This window comes from Chiloscyllium punctatum, chromosome 26 (genome assembly GCF_047496795.1).
Source record: "Chiloscyllium punctatum isolate Juve2018m chromosome 26, sChiPun1.3, whole genome shotgun sequence".
In the NCBI taxonomy this organism is placed as follows: domain Eukaryota; kingdom Metazoa; phylum Chordata; class Chondrichthyes; order Orectolobiformes; family Hemiscylliidae; genus Chiloscyllium; species Chiloscyllium punctatum.
Genome location: NC_092764.1, coordinates 17908953 through 17923683, shown reverse-complemented (window position 1 = coordinate 17923683; position 14731 = coordinate 17908953). Strand labels below are relative to the sequence as shown.

General features: G+C 41.2%; 1 protein-coding gene across 1 annotated transcript in view; it reads left to right on the top strand.

Moving 5' to 3' along the window:
• The first annotated feature begins 481 nt into the window (after window positions 1-481).
• LOC140496305 (CBY1-interacting BAR domain-containing protein 2-like) overlaps window positions 482-14731 on the top strand; it is a 61965-nt gene continuing 47715 nt past the window's right edge. Inside the window, exon 1 of the mRNA XM_072595889.1 lies at window positions 482-588. Within this exon, the coding sequence (XP_072451990.1) occupies window positions 572-588 (17 nt within the window). The 5' untranslated portion in view covers window positions 482-571. The remainder of the gene's footprint in view (window positions 589-14731) is intronic.

The following is a 14731-nucleotide window of genomic DNA, read 5'->3' as shown; positions in this document are numbered from 1 at the left end:
GCTTATCTAAAAAGAAAAAAAGCCACGATCTGTTTAGCTTTTTTCAATAGGTTTATTCCGGTCGCATTTTACTCAAATAAATTGTTGCACCCTCCTGAGTGTCTCTAAATCCTTCTTAGTGTATGGAGATCAGAACTCTGTCGCTACATACTGCAGAAGCCTCAGTATTTGACAAAAAAAGGTGTTGGAAGCAGATTCAATAGTGACCTTCAAAAGCCAAATTGGCTCTCTACTTTTTAAAAATAAGATTATTTGCAGCATTCTTGAGGAAAGTGCAGAGGAATGGGTGTAATTGGATTGGATCTGTCAAAGAGCAAGGAGAGGTGTGATGGCTCAAATGGACTCCTCCAGCTCTAAATGAGTGTATTTAGTTGAGTAGGCAGTTCTTTGCTGCCATCTAGTGAGCTTTGAGGGAAATAATGAGCAATATCTGAGATGAGTGGTGGCTTTGTGTGTTTACCGTCGCTATAACAACCAGGGACTCCACTGCTTGAGCAAGGTTTACCTTCCTTCTCAGAACAGGGCTGGATATTGTCTACAGTTTAAATAAGGGAAGAACACTTCTAGCGAAATGAATTCTCTATCGAGGTAAGGGCAACGTGTCCTCTCAATATACGCTCAAAAATGTTCCCTTAGAGTAAGTGAAAACAAACAGTAAGGTTTAAAAAGTGGGACTGTCAGCCATTGATGCACAAAGCACAACGCACAACCCTTGGTATCAATTCACAACTGATCAATTTAAGCAGAATTTAAATGTAAATACTTCACATTTGGAGATTTCAGTTTCCGTGCTGTGGCAGTCTGTTTTTCATAAATTTGGAATATGACCAAGATCAAATACAGTGACTATTTAGAGTCACCTTGCCAAGGTAAGGTGCAGTCAAGGGTTTAATTATTTACTGTGAAATCCCTTATAAGTCCTTCCTTTGTGTTTTTGAATGTGCAAATTGATTATAAAAGAGTCGGCTGACAAATTGAAAAATAAAAGCACAAAATGTTTTCCTTCTGTACTTAAGGGGCATTAAAGGACAATTGTCACTTTAATCAGTGTTTGTGTCGTGATGGCAGTGATAACTTTGTATCATGCACCAAATCTGTCTGTAAATGTCTTTTCTCTGCCATTGGTTTCCTTCCCTTCTTTCAGAAAGCATTGTCATCTTGTGTCAACTGTGAGGAACTGTAGGGAATTTGGGGGGAGGGTGGATATTGATAATCTCCAATGAATCTGCACAAATCTAGTGGATATCCTGCATTGTGTTCATTTATCAACTTTCCATCCCTTGCAATCTCTTTCTGAATTGCCATTGAAATACTTTAAGTGAGCAACACTACAGCTATTAAACACAGGCCTCAACGCATGTTAGGGCCCATGTAGTATTAGTTCACAGGTATTGAATAATCAGCTTCCCAAATAACTGCTTGCATTCTGTTTCCTTGTTTGTTTCATATCCTTATTTGCACCAATGCAGCTGATTTTTAACTGTCCGATAGGGTAATTAGGGATGAGCATTAAATGTTGACCTAGCCAGCAAAACCCACATTTCCTGAATGAATTAAAACATGCACTAGTTTATTCAATATCCTGCTGCTTGCTCGCACACTGGCTAGAATATAGAACATAGAACAATCCGGCACAGAACATCGGCTCTCGATGTTGCGCCGACCTGTAAATTATTCTCAGCTCGTCCCCCTACACTATCCCATCATCGCCCATGGGCTTATCTAAGGATTGTTTAAATCTCCCTAATGTGGCTGAGGTGACTACATTAGCAGGAAGGGCATTCCACGCCCTTACCACTCTCTGCATAAAGAACCTGCCTCTGACATCTGTCTTAAATCTATCACCCCTCAATTTGTAATATGCCCCGTCGTAGAAGCTGATGTCATCATCCTAGGAAAAAGACTTTCACTGTCTACCCTATCTAATCCTCTGATCATCTTGTATGTCTGTATCAAATCCCCTCTTAGCCCTCTTCTTTCCAATGAGAACAGACCCAAGTCTCTCAGTCTTTCCTCATAAGACCTTCCCTCCAGCCCAGGCAACATCCTGGTAAATCTCCTCTGCACCTTTTCCAATGCTTCCACATCTTTCCCAAAATATGACGACCAGAACTGTACACAATATTCCAAGTATGGCCGCACTAGTGTTTTGTATAGTTGCAGCATGATGTTGCGGCTCTGGAACTCAATCCCTCTACCAATGAAACCTAACACACTGTATGCCTTCTTAACAGCACTATCCACCTGGGTGGCAACTTTCAGAGTTCTATGTACATGGACGCCAAGATCCCTCTGCACATTCACACTGCCAAGAATATTTCCATTGACCCAGTACTCTGCCTTCCTGTTATTCTTCCCAAAGTGCATCACCTCACATTTAGCTGCATTGAACTCCGTAACCTGTTATAACTGACTGGGATAGTGCACCGTAAATTGAGCTCAATTATTTCTGGAGTCACATTGTAGTGATTGTAACAGGGTCAGCCAGGTAGACCTGATAGAATATGAGTTCACTGATTGGGGCTGTTAATCTGATCCAATCAGGGAGCCCCGGCTGACAGACATAAACAGGAGTGTCAGAGGTTCTGTTTATTCTGACAGCTGACTCTGAGGAGCTGGATCAGTGTCAAGGACTTTCCATGTGTAGATAAAAGGTGACTTGATGATGGGATAACAATCCCTGTGAAGTTATTTTATTGGTGATGAGAATAAAGCACGCTCCTGAAGAAACTTACTTACAACTTGGGGCGGCATGGTGGCTCAGTAGTTAGCACTGCGGCCGCACAGCACCAGGGTCCCAGGTTTGATTCCAGCCTCAGGTGACTGTGTGGAGTTTGCATGTTCTCCCCATATCTGCGTGGGTTCCTCCGGTTTCCTCCCACAGTCCAAAAGTGTGCAGGTTAGGTGAATTGGCCGAGCAAAATTGCCCATAGTGTTAGGTGCTTTAGTCAGAGGGAAATGGGTCTGGGTAGGTTACTCTTCGGAGGATCGGTGTGGACTGGCTGGGCCGAAGGGCCTGTTCCCACACTGTAGGGAATCTATTCTAATCTTTGAGTTGCGGTAAGCATTTCTGACCGTTATTTGGGAAGTTTGACTTATTCAACCCTGCTGTTGAAAACTGGACCCATTTTGTGGAAAGGAAATGTTATTTGTGTCTAGGCAGATGACATTGGGATAGATAAAAATCAATAAGTAATTCTCCTGACAATAAGTAATTCTTCTTGTGGACCTGTAGTTTTTTCCGATTATGAGGAACCAAACTTTCTCTGCGATACTAAAACCATTCAAGAGTTGACAGATTTAGTTAAGGAATATTATGACCCCAAGACTCCTTTATTTCTGAGATGTCATTGGTTTTACTCAGCAATTTGAGAACCAGGGAAATTCATATCGGGATTTTTAATTTGGGTAAGACTGTTAGCAGAGGCATGTGACTTTGGTTTAATCCTTAATGAGATGCTGCGAGCCCGGTTGTTAGGTGAGATTAATGATGTAACCATGCAAAAGCACCCATCATCTGACACCCAACTGGACTTCAAACAGGCACTAAAACTGGCTTTGTCATTGGCAAGTGGAGCATATGAGTTGCAGGGTATTCCAAAGGAAGTGGACAACCTCACCAGTCTAACTGAGCTTGGTGAACATCATTTGAATGAAGTCAATTGCAGAGCCTGACTCAGGACATATCCTGAACAGAGGCACTCTAGATCAGCCCATAGCAAAACCCTAAATCAAACACAAGCCTCAGCCAAATGGTTAACATTTCCTTCAGGATCTGGGCTGGCAAACTGTTGTGGTTATCACTGTTATGTGGACTCAAGACAGCAAAGCAGGCTTACTCAACCTAAATTAAGGAAGATGAACTGACAGGCCTATATCCAAGAGAGTGCATACCCTGGAAAGTCCACCTACATCTGGCTTGGAACAATTAAATTGCTGAGCAACTTCCAAATCAGAGCCAATCAAAATAAACATCTGGTTAAATGGTCACCTGATTCTAATGGAGGTCGATACCAGCATGGCTGTTTCAGTGATCACAGAACCAGAACCAGTCTTTCACAAAATTTGCTCTGGACTCTACCCCTTAAGTTTGTGTAAGACCTCAGCTAGACTGAGAACCTATACTGGGAAACCTTTACAGATTACGGGTACAACTTCCATTCCGGTCTCTTATGAGAAGCAGCTGGTTCAGTTAACACTGATTGTATAAAGGGTTGGGCCTAAGCTTGATGGGATGAAATTGGTTGAGAAAGATTCACCTTCATTGGCTCAACCATTTCCAATTAGAAAATGGCTGCCTTAGTGAAATCCTAATTAAATACCTGGACGTTTTTCAGGAAGGTCTTGGGACTATCAAAGGAGCCAAGGTCACCTTGCATGGTGACCAGGAAGTAATTCCATGATTCTGCAAGGCCTGCCCTGTGACATTGCCTCATGGGAAAAAATAGCAGCAGAAATCAGGAGGCTGGAAAGTGAAGGAGTCATCAAACCAGTTCAGTTTGTAGAATGGGCATCATTGGTCATACCAATTGTGAAGCTTGATGGGGATTTTAAACAAATGGTAAACCACCTTTGTGGGGATTTTAAACAAATGGTAAACCACTTTTCATAGCTGGATAGATATCCAATCCCTCACATAGAGGATTTATACATAAAGCTAGCAGGGGGAGCTGGACATGAGCCAAGGGTACTTGCAATTGTTGTTGGATTAGGATTCCCAGAAGTATGTTGTTACCATTAATATCCATAAGGATCTGTACCTATATATGAGACTGGGTATGGTGAGCCTGTGCACTTTTTCAGCAGATGATGGAAAACATTTCACAAGGTCTACCCCACATCGCTGTTAGACAATGTGCTAAGAACAGGAGAGGCCAATAAGGAGCATTTAGAGCATGTTTTTCCTAGGCGGGTGTACCATTAAGAAGGGGAAATCGTGTGTTCCACATACCCCAAGTAACCTACTTGGGCTACAGAGTCTACAAGTGGAAATATAAAGTAAGGGTGGTCAAAGGTACCCCAGCTCTCAGGTTTGTGCCAGAGCTTAGGTCTTTCTTTGTGCTGGTGATTTATTACATAAAGTTCATACATAACCTGGCCTCCATCCTGGCACCTTCACAGCTACTCTTAAAAAAGGCTGAGCCTTGGAAATGGTCACGTTGCCAAGCCATAGCTTTTAGGGAAGTGAAAAAACAGCTATCATCCTCTAAGGTGTTGGCACACTATGATCACAAGCATGATCTGGTATTGATATGCAGTGCCTCTCCATACAGCTTCAGGCTGTCATTACCTCATAGGAGCACCAGTGGACAGGGATATACAATAACAGTGACTTTGGTTTATGCAGAGTGTAAATACACCCAAATAGAGAAGGGATGCCTGGCGGTCATATTTGGAGTTAGGAGTCAAATCTTTAGACCAAGTTGATAGAAAGCACTGGCCAGGTTTCTGTACTCATCAAAATTTATTATTTATTGTAACTAATTAGACTATAGCAACAAGTAAAATTATATAAAACCACTAGCGTGTAACGATACTAACAGAAGCACTAATCCCCTCCTTTCCTCACATGCACACACAGCCAAACAAATCGGGAAAATAGTTTATTGGCAGTGATAGAAAAAACTGGTGAATGAATTGAATGGTCATTACTTCCCGATTTTGAGATGATCCTGCTTCAGCTAGCCAGGCCCTTGGTGTAAAGTTGTCTTTCTTCTGGAAGATTCCATTGATTTATAAGAAGTACAAAGTGACAGATTCACTTGGAAAATGTCTCTGATTTATCAATTCAACTCACTGCAATTGTTGCAGGAAAGATAACTGTTTCTCTTCAAGTTTAAACTTTATTTTTGACTACAGAGAACAGGCATCTTCTGAGGAACACACCCTTTTGTGTCTTCCTTTCTCTCTCTGTGTGCCTGTGCCTTTGTAACTTATTTCCATTTCCAACCAGCCAATCAGCTTCACTTACAAACTGCCCCATGCTCCCGATTGCACAGCCCAGAGTCACAACAGAGTTCCCAGTTAGTGTGGAATTATGCAGCCATCCTGGTAAATACAAGACAGGCTGTCGGCAGGCAGGAGATGAATTACTCACTAGAAGCTTCTGATATACGCTTGGAGTCAAGTATTTATTTATATGGCTAACAAACACGCAGAGAATACTAGAGAAATGTGGCAGATCTGAGGAATTCCATGATGCCCTGTCCAAGTCTCAGGACATCACAATGCAGTTTCTAGCTGACGAGGAGGTTTGAGGTATTGTTTTGCACACATTATTGCAGAAGGTTTGCTGTTGCCTTCTGCAGCATGGCTGACAGAGCTTCTCCTGCACATATTGCTTCTGTTTAGGCATGTTGGAGGGATTTACCGGTCGGTAATCAACTCCTTGACCGTGTTGGGTGTGAATTTACATTTATAACACTTCATTGCTTCGGACTCAAACACACAACTTATGCCTCAAGATCTAACTTCCCTGTAAATACTTTGACCTCAAACACTGCCTGAAGTAACAAGTTGCACAGTCTCTCTCTGAGATGAAGATGTTTCTTATGAGGTTCCCATTAGATTTCTTGGCACCTATCTTACTTTGTTGGCCTCCTACACAAGAGGAAATGTTTTCTCCCAGCCTACTCTGATTGCCTCTTGTAGCCCAGCAACCCCTCAGTTACTCTCAACATTGGTTCCTCAGTGAAGCCTTGTTAGCGGAGTGGGTTTTCTGTGGGGAAGAGGAGGAAGGATGATGGGACAGTGTGGTGAGTGATTACCTGTTAAAAAAAACTACTATCTTCAAGAAGAGAAAAGGGACAATGAGTGACTGGGAAGTCAAATAGGAATTGCAAATCACTCATCCACAAAGGGATAAGTAATACAAAATCTCTAGTCAGGCTGAGAGGAGCGCTGATCTCTACACAGAGACAAAACAAGAGCGATGGCGCAGTGCAGGAGTGGGGGGAGCTCGGCAGCAGCTCCATTAAACTGCAGATGCTCCTTAGCCCTGAGCAATCTCCTGCAAGTGGCTGACAGGTAGAAAGCCAATTAACAGCCATCAGATTCTGACAAGTAGGACCCAATGTGGAGGCAAATAATTCAAGAATGTTGATCAAATCGTACATTAAAATAATTATACGCTTGAATGAGTGCATCCCTTGCAAAATAGCGCCATCAATTATTTAACAGAATGCTGCAGGATATTTCAATTCTGCTTCGTGAAAATTTAATTCATGGAGATAGGAGATGAAACCAAATAGTGTAGAAAACCCCACAGTGGAGAATTCAGAAACAGCAGGTGTAGAGCTCTCGTCAGCTCTGTCGATCCCAGCCCGCAGCCTACCATTAAGAGCTTTCTTTCTGAGGATGTAAGTAACAATCATTCTAAGAGGTTTTGACAGTGTAAATGCTGAGAGCTGTGTCTTAGCCAGGCAGTATAAAACTACAGAGGGTGCAGTGTCTGGATATGGGGACAGCCACTCAGGGCGGAGATGAGGGAAATTGTCATAGCTCAGAAGGTAGTACATCTTGGAATTTCCCAACCACAGAGAGCCATGGGTGCTAAGCTGATGAAGTTGTCATGATTCACAGGGGTAACACACTGCAATTGAAGCCCCATTATTCTCCTGGTCTCCAAAAATGGGAAGTTTTAATGGAACCACCAGAAATCATAATCTGACTGACTGCTACCCCTGAACAAAACAAACCACACCAGGTTTCTTCTATAATGGTAAAAAAACACATTTATTGCAACAGCCTTGACCCTCATAAGAACAGCAAAATAAAAAGGATATCTAGTTCATGCATTCTAAACTTTACACACACACACACACACACACACACACACACACACACACACACACACACACACACAAAAGAAAAGCAGATAATTGCAAATATTATGAACAGAGGGGAAAATATTCGGGAGAACATAGTTCTATATCACCAGTCCAAATGACAAAACTGGATGGTTTGGTTTCACAATCCTATCTAATTTTCAATTATATCACAATGTTATCTGCACAGCGATGTTGAATTTTTAGTTTGCTGGTTACTTGTTTGAGTCAAGGTCTTTTTTTTAATCTTTGGATTTTAGAGTTATTTCTTTCAGCCTCTCTGATGTGGCTTGTCTGCTCTATCAGAAGAAAATTGTAGAGAGCAACTTTGTAGAAAGAGGGCTTGAGTGAGGTTGATGCAATCAAATTCTGGAGGTCTCCTTGCTTCTCTGTTTCATTCCCCTCACAGAACTGATGCGACCGAATCAATTGGAGGGTTATTACTATGCTGAGCTCTCCTGAGTCCGCAACAAATGATTATAATTGATCTATGATGTGGAGGTGCCAATGTTGGATTGGGTTGGACAAGGTCACAAGTCAAACAACACCAGATTATAGTCCAACAGCTTTATCTAAAATCACAAGATTTTGGAGCACTGCACTGATGAACGGGCAGCTTGTGATTTCAAATGAACTTGTTGAATCATTACCTGGTGTCACGTGACCTAATTAATCTCGACCCAATTTCCCCCCAAAAATATTGTTTCATATGCATCAGTTAGCTTCACTAGTTTTCCAAGCGGCAACCAACTCCTTGAACATTCTCCCCTTTTTAAAGGAAGTGTCCATTTTTCTCAATTTCAGTCCTGTAACAATACTGCTCCTTTCACAAGGTTACGTCGTCCTTGGTTTTTTTTTCTCAGAGCAGTCGTTAAGACACAGGTTCTGGGATGCTTAGGCTTGAAGGGTTTTAGAGCTAGTTTAATTATAGCTAACAGATACTGCCTCAGGAAAACGGCTTTCAAGCTTAAAAAAACACTTGTACAATGGGAAAGGAGAGTGGCCAGTTCTCCCAGCTCAGCTTTTCTCTGGTTTGGTTTGGCTTTAGCAAGCAATCAGTTGTGAAGCTACTGGACCCAAAGAAGCAAGTACCATGCTGATCCTCCCTCTCTCTCTGCCATCTCTCCTGTAAGACCTTGTGATGATTTTTTTCCCTTTTCTTGCAAAAGGGTACTTATGGGGATTGTTGAAAGTATTTGGAAGAGCATAATTAAGTTGGAATAATCTGTTGGGTTTTCAGAAAATGTTAAGTTATTCTACTTTCTGTTATCTTTTGTTTGTTGGTGATTTTTGAGAAGATTTGTAGCTCAAGTTGATGATAAGTATGTAAGTGTGCTCGCTGAGCTGGAAGGTTTGTTTACAGACATTTTGTCACCATGACTAGGTAACATCATCAGGTATATGGTGGAGCGCTGGTGATATGTCCGCCTCTACATTTATAGGCCTTGGTTTCTTAAGGCGGGTGATGTCATTTCCAGTTCTTTTTTCAAGGAAAGGTAGTTAGGGTCTAAATCAATGCGTTTATTGATGAAGTTCTGGTTAGAATGTCATGCCTTGATGAATTTTCATGTGTGTCTTTGTTTTGCCTGTCCCAGGATATGTGTATTGTCCCAGTCAAAGTGGTATCCTTCTTTGTCTGTATGTATACAAACTGCGATAGCAGGTCGAGTCTTTTGGTGGCCAGTTGGTGGTCATGTATCTTGGTGTCAAGTTAGTCTGATGCAGTGTTTTTTTTACAGATCTTGCATGGTATATTGTAAATTGTGTTAGTTTTGCTGGTAGTATCTAATGGATCCTTTACATTCATTAGTCACTGATAAAGTTAAGAAAGCTCACTGATGATATTACCTCATCATGGTGACGAAATGTCTGAAAACAAACCTTCCAGTTCAGCGAGCTAACTTACGTACCCAGTTGTTTGTGTTTCATTCAGTAATCTTGCAAATAAATTTTGTTTTGTTTAAAACTAAGTGGGTAGGCCAGCTGCATCACTCCTGGAATATCCACTATACACCTGCTTAAAGCAACGAGCAAAATTAGGGTCTGGGCTACTTTCTTGAAATGTATTGAGGGGGTCTGGCCTGGTCCAAAACAGACTGGGGGTTCTTTGCGGGATTTGTTCTATTGTTCCAAATTGGAATTGGTTGTTGGACTGGAAGGCAGTGAGTGGTGTGTGTTAGTGTTTTTTTGTTCTGGGTATCGAATTAATTTGGTTTAAACAGTGCTTGGGATAGCAATGGCTCTTGTAGTCAGTAAGAGGTTTCGGGAAGTGGAAGAAGTGACTCCGGGGACTTTGCAAAAGGTGAAGACCAAGCTGCTGGCATTAGCAGAGAGGCTGAGGGTTGGAGCTGCCTCCTTCTGTAAGAAAAGGAGAGACAATTAAAGCAATAGCTCAGCATTCAAATTTGCTGGAAACACCATTAGCATCTTTAGAGATGGCGAAAGTTCAACTGAAAATAAAGCAGCTTGAGTTAGAGGCAAAAGGCAAGGATAGGGCAAAAGAAAGGAAACAGTTTGAATTGCAATTAAAAGTAGAGAAAAGAGGAAAAGAACAAATTGCTTTAGCAGAACAAAAAGAAAAAAAGAGATAAGAGAGAAAAGGAGGGAGAAGAGAAAAAGAAAGAGACGGAGTTTTTCAGAAATTGGCACATAGACAGGAAAGTCAGCTCAAAAGGATGGAGATGAAGGCTGAAGGTCAGCTCAATGAGGAGGAGAGTGAGGATCATGGGAGCCAAAGGCCTGGTGAGAGACACTTTAAATATATTCAAGCATTGCCTTTCATTTGATGAGAAGGATGTGGAAGCCATTTTCATCTTAATTGAAAAGGTGACTTTTGCGGGGGCCAGTGACCATGTAGGTTTTGTTGATCCAAACAAAACCTGTAGGTAGAGCTGGTGAGGTATCCTCATTACTGTCAGAGGAGGTGTCTGAACTCTTGCAGGACCCATTTCCTGTGATTGTTCCTGACTGTGTGGTAACAAGGTCACAAAGTCACCAGTTGACACAGGAGAGGTTAAAGAGTACAGATAAGAATGTTGACGTGGAATTAACAGAGCCCTGTTTGATCAGATGGCTGACAGAAACCAGGAGCAGATAGATGTCAAAGCAGACATCTTTAGCTCAGAGAAAGTAACTGAGTTACAGCAGAAAGATGAAAATTTAAGACAATTGTAATAAAAGGCATACATGGGAAGAGAATACAAATGTATCCCTGAATACTACAATCTTAAAAATGATGTTTGATTGAGGAAATGGAGACCATCACATATTCAGGCAGATGAGAAATGGGCAGAAGTTCATCAAGTTGTATTACCAGTGGATTATAGAATGGAGGTGCTGCGAGTGGGACATGAACTCCCAATATGGGCTCATTTAGGGGTAAGAAAACTCCAAGTTACAATACAAAAACATTTTTACTGGTGTGGACTGCACAAGGATGTAGTTGAATTTTGACAACATGTCAGGTAATTGGAAAACCACAGGCAGTAATAAAACCTGCACCTTTAATACCTGTTCCTGCATTTGAGGGGCCTTTTACAAGAGTCTAAATTGACCCCTACCTAAAACAAAATGTGAGAATCAGAATTTGTTAACAATAATGGATGTGTCCAATAGATTTCCAGAGACCATTCCATTACCCAATCTTACAGCTAAAAGGATTGTAGAGGAGTTACTCAAATGTTTCACTAGATACGGACTACCCACAGAAATACAACCAGATCAAGGGTCAAACTTCACATCGAAATTTTTCAAGGAAGTTATGGACAATTTAAGAATAAAACAATTCAAATCTACTGCATACCATTCAGAGTTGCAGGGAACATGAGAAAGATAGCATCAGACATTAAAGACCATGTTGAGGGCTTATCATCAAGACTATCCGGAGAAGGCTTTTTTGCCCGAAATGTTGATTTTCCTGCTCCTCGCATGCTGCCTGAACTGCTGTGCTTTTCCAGCACCACTCTAATCTAGACCCTATCCAGATAATAGGGAAAAAGGAATTCTGTTTGTACTTCTGTGATCTGAGATGCACCAAATGAATCGATCAAATTCAGTCCACTTGAATTAGTTTTTAGGCATGAAGTGAGAGGACCCCTAAAATTGACTAAGGAGAAATCGATAAGTTATTATTCAGAGGCCACATATTTGGACTATGTGAAAATGTTTAGGATTAGATAGAGTGTGGGTGTTGGCTAGACAGCAATTAAATGTATCACAGCATACAATGAAACAGGAAGCAGACAAGAAATCAAAAGCTTGTAATTTTGCTATGGGGGATAAGGTGTTAGTGTTATTTCCAATGATAGGTGAACCTTTAAAAGCAAGGTTTAGTGAACCTTATCAAGCCGAAAGAAAATTGAGTGAGGTGAACTATTTGAAAAGGACTCCAGACAGAAAGAAATCTCACGGAGTGTGTTATGTGAATATGCTGGAAAGGTATTTTGACAGGGAAGGAAAGCCAGAGAATATTGTGTTATTGGTTACAATACAGAGTGAAGAACCAAATTCAAAGGATTCTGAATTGGACATTCCTCAAATTAAATTGGACAATGAGGAAGTTGTCAAAAATCGGAATATATTATTCAGTTACCTTCCAGAGGAAAATCGAAATGATCACGAAACAGTTATTACTATCACATGGGGAGATTGGGGAAATAAGCTGGAATTACGAATCTAATTATGCATAATGTAGATATACTGTTCCGATGCTATTCTGATTATGCAACATCCTTACAGATATAATCCTCTAAAGTTGGCACACATTCAAAAGGAGATTGAAAGCATGCTCAAAGATGACCTAATCAAAGCAAGTTACAGTGACTGGAGCTCAACCATTGTTATGGTGCCAAAACCAGATGGTACCCAACAGTTATGTGTGGGCCATTGCAAAGTCAATGCAGTTACAAAGATGCATATCTGATTCTATGTTTGGAAGACTGCGTTAAAAAGGCTGGACAAGCAACTTATATTTCTAAGTTGGACTTGCTCAGAGGATACTGGCAGGCACTGTTGTCCGAAAAAGCAAAGACAATTTTGGTTTTTGTAATGCCAAATGGCCTGTATAAATTTAAAAGAGAAAGTGAGGTCTGCAGATGCTGGACATCAGAGTCGAGAGTGTGTTGCTGGAAAAGCACAGCAGGTCAGGCAGCATCCGAGGAACAGGAAAATCGACGTTTTGTTTCGGAGCCCTCATTCCTGATGAAGGGCTCCGGCCTGAAACGTCGATTCTCCTGTTCCTCGGATGCTGCCTGACCTGCTGTGCTTTTCCAGCAATACACTCTCGACACTCTATCAATTTAAAGTCATGCCATTTGATATGAAAAATACGCCAGCCACATTTCAGAGACGAACCAATAAGGTAATTTCTGGATTACTCAATTGTGTAGTTTATATTGATTACCTGGTGATTTTTTGTCAAACATGGAAGGAACATTTACAACATTTATCAGAATTGTTCAATTGACTTCGGGAGGCAGGCTTGGTGATAAATCTGGCTAAAAATGAATTTGCCAAAGCCCAAGTCAGCTTTGTGGGCCATGTTATTGGACATGGACAAATGGCCCCACAGAATACAAAAACAAAGGTAATTAGGGAGTTTCCAATACCATCGGTAAAAAGAGCAGTACTACTGTACCTGGAATTGAGTGGATTGTTTTGAAAATTTGTTCCAAGTTTTAGCAATGTGGCTGCTCCACTCATTGAATTGCTAAAGAAAGGCAAGAGGTTTCAGAGTTCAGCAGACTGTCAGAAGGCATTCGACGGCCTGAAAGCTGTGTTAACCACTGCCCCAGTATTAGCCACAGCTAATTACGCAAAGCCATTCAAGTTGGCTAACGATGTGAGTGGTGTGGGCATCGATGCTGCGCTCTTACAGGAAGCTGAAGAGAAAATCGAAAGATCTATCGGTTGTTTCTCCAGGAAATTGAACATTCATCAGCAGGAGTATTCAACTGCTGAGAAGGAGACAATATTTCAGTGTTTATGTTACCAGTAATGTATCTGAGACATTCATACACACTGATCATAACCCATTGAAGTTTGTGGGGAAATATAAGGACAAAAGTTCCAGACTGTTTAGATGGAGCTTGTTGTCACAGCCATTCAATTTGAAAATTGTGCATGTGGCAGGACGAGGAAACGTGATTGCCAATTGGTGAGACTTGAATGAGAAACGAGGGCATTTGGTGGCAGGAGTAAAACAGATTGGAACGAAATGTAGTAGTGCATGTTTGCATGATTATTGTCAAATAATGTACATGGGTATTGTGGTGTACTAACAATTTAAGATTAAGGGCTTTTAAAGTGAAGCCATCATTAGATATTGATGGTTCTTCTTTTTAAAGGGAGGAGGTTTGATGATGCTGCTCCTTTAACAAGATTATGTTGTCCTTAGTTTTTTTTTCTCAGAGTTGTTGTAAAGACACAGGCTCCCAGGTATCTAGGTTTGGAAGGTTTTAGGTCCAGTTTGATTGCAGCTAACAGTTACTGCCTCAGGCAAATGGCTTTCAAGTTAAAAAAAAACACTTGTCCAATGAAAAGGGAGTGGCCAGTTCTCCCAGCTCAGCTTTTCTCTGGTTCGGCAAGCAGTCAGTTGTGAAGCTGCTGGACTCAAAGAATCAGGTCCATGCTGATCCTCCCTCTTTCTGCCATCTCTCCTGTAAGACCCTATGATGGATTTTTCCTTTTTTTTGCAATGGGGTATTTATGGGGATTGTTGCAAGTGTTTGGAACAGCATCATAAGTTGGAATAATCTGTTGGGTTTTCGGATAGGTTAAGTTCTTGTAAGTTTTGTTCTCTTTTGTTTGTATTTCATTTGGTAATCTTGCAAATAAATTCTGTTTTGTTTAAAACTAAGTGGTTGGGCCAGCTGCATTACTCCTGGAATATCCACTTTACACCTGCT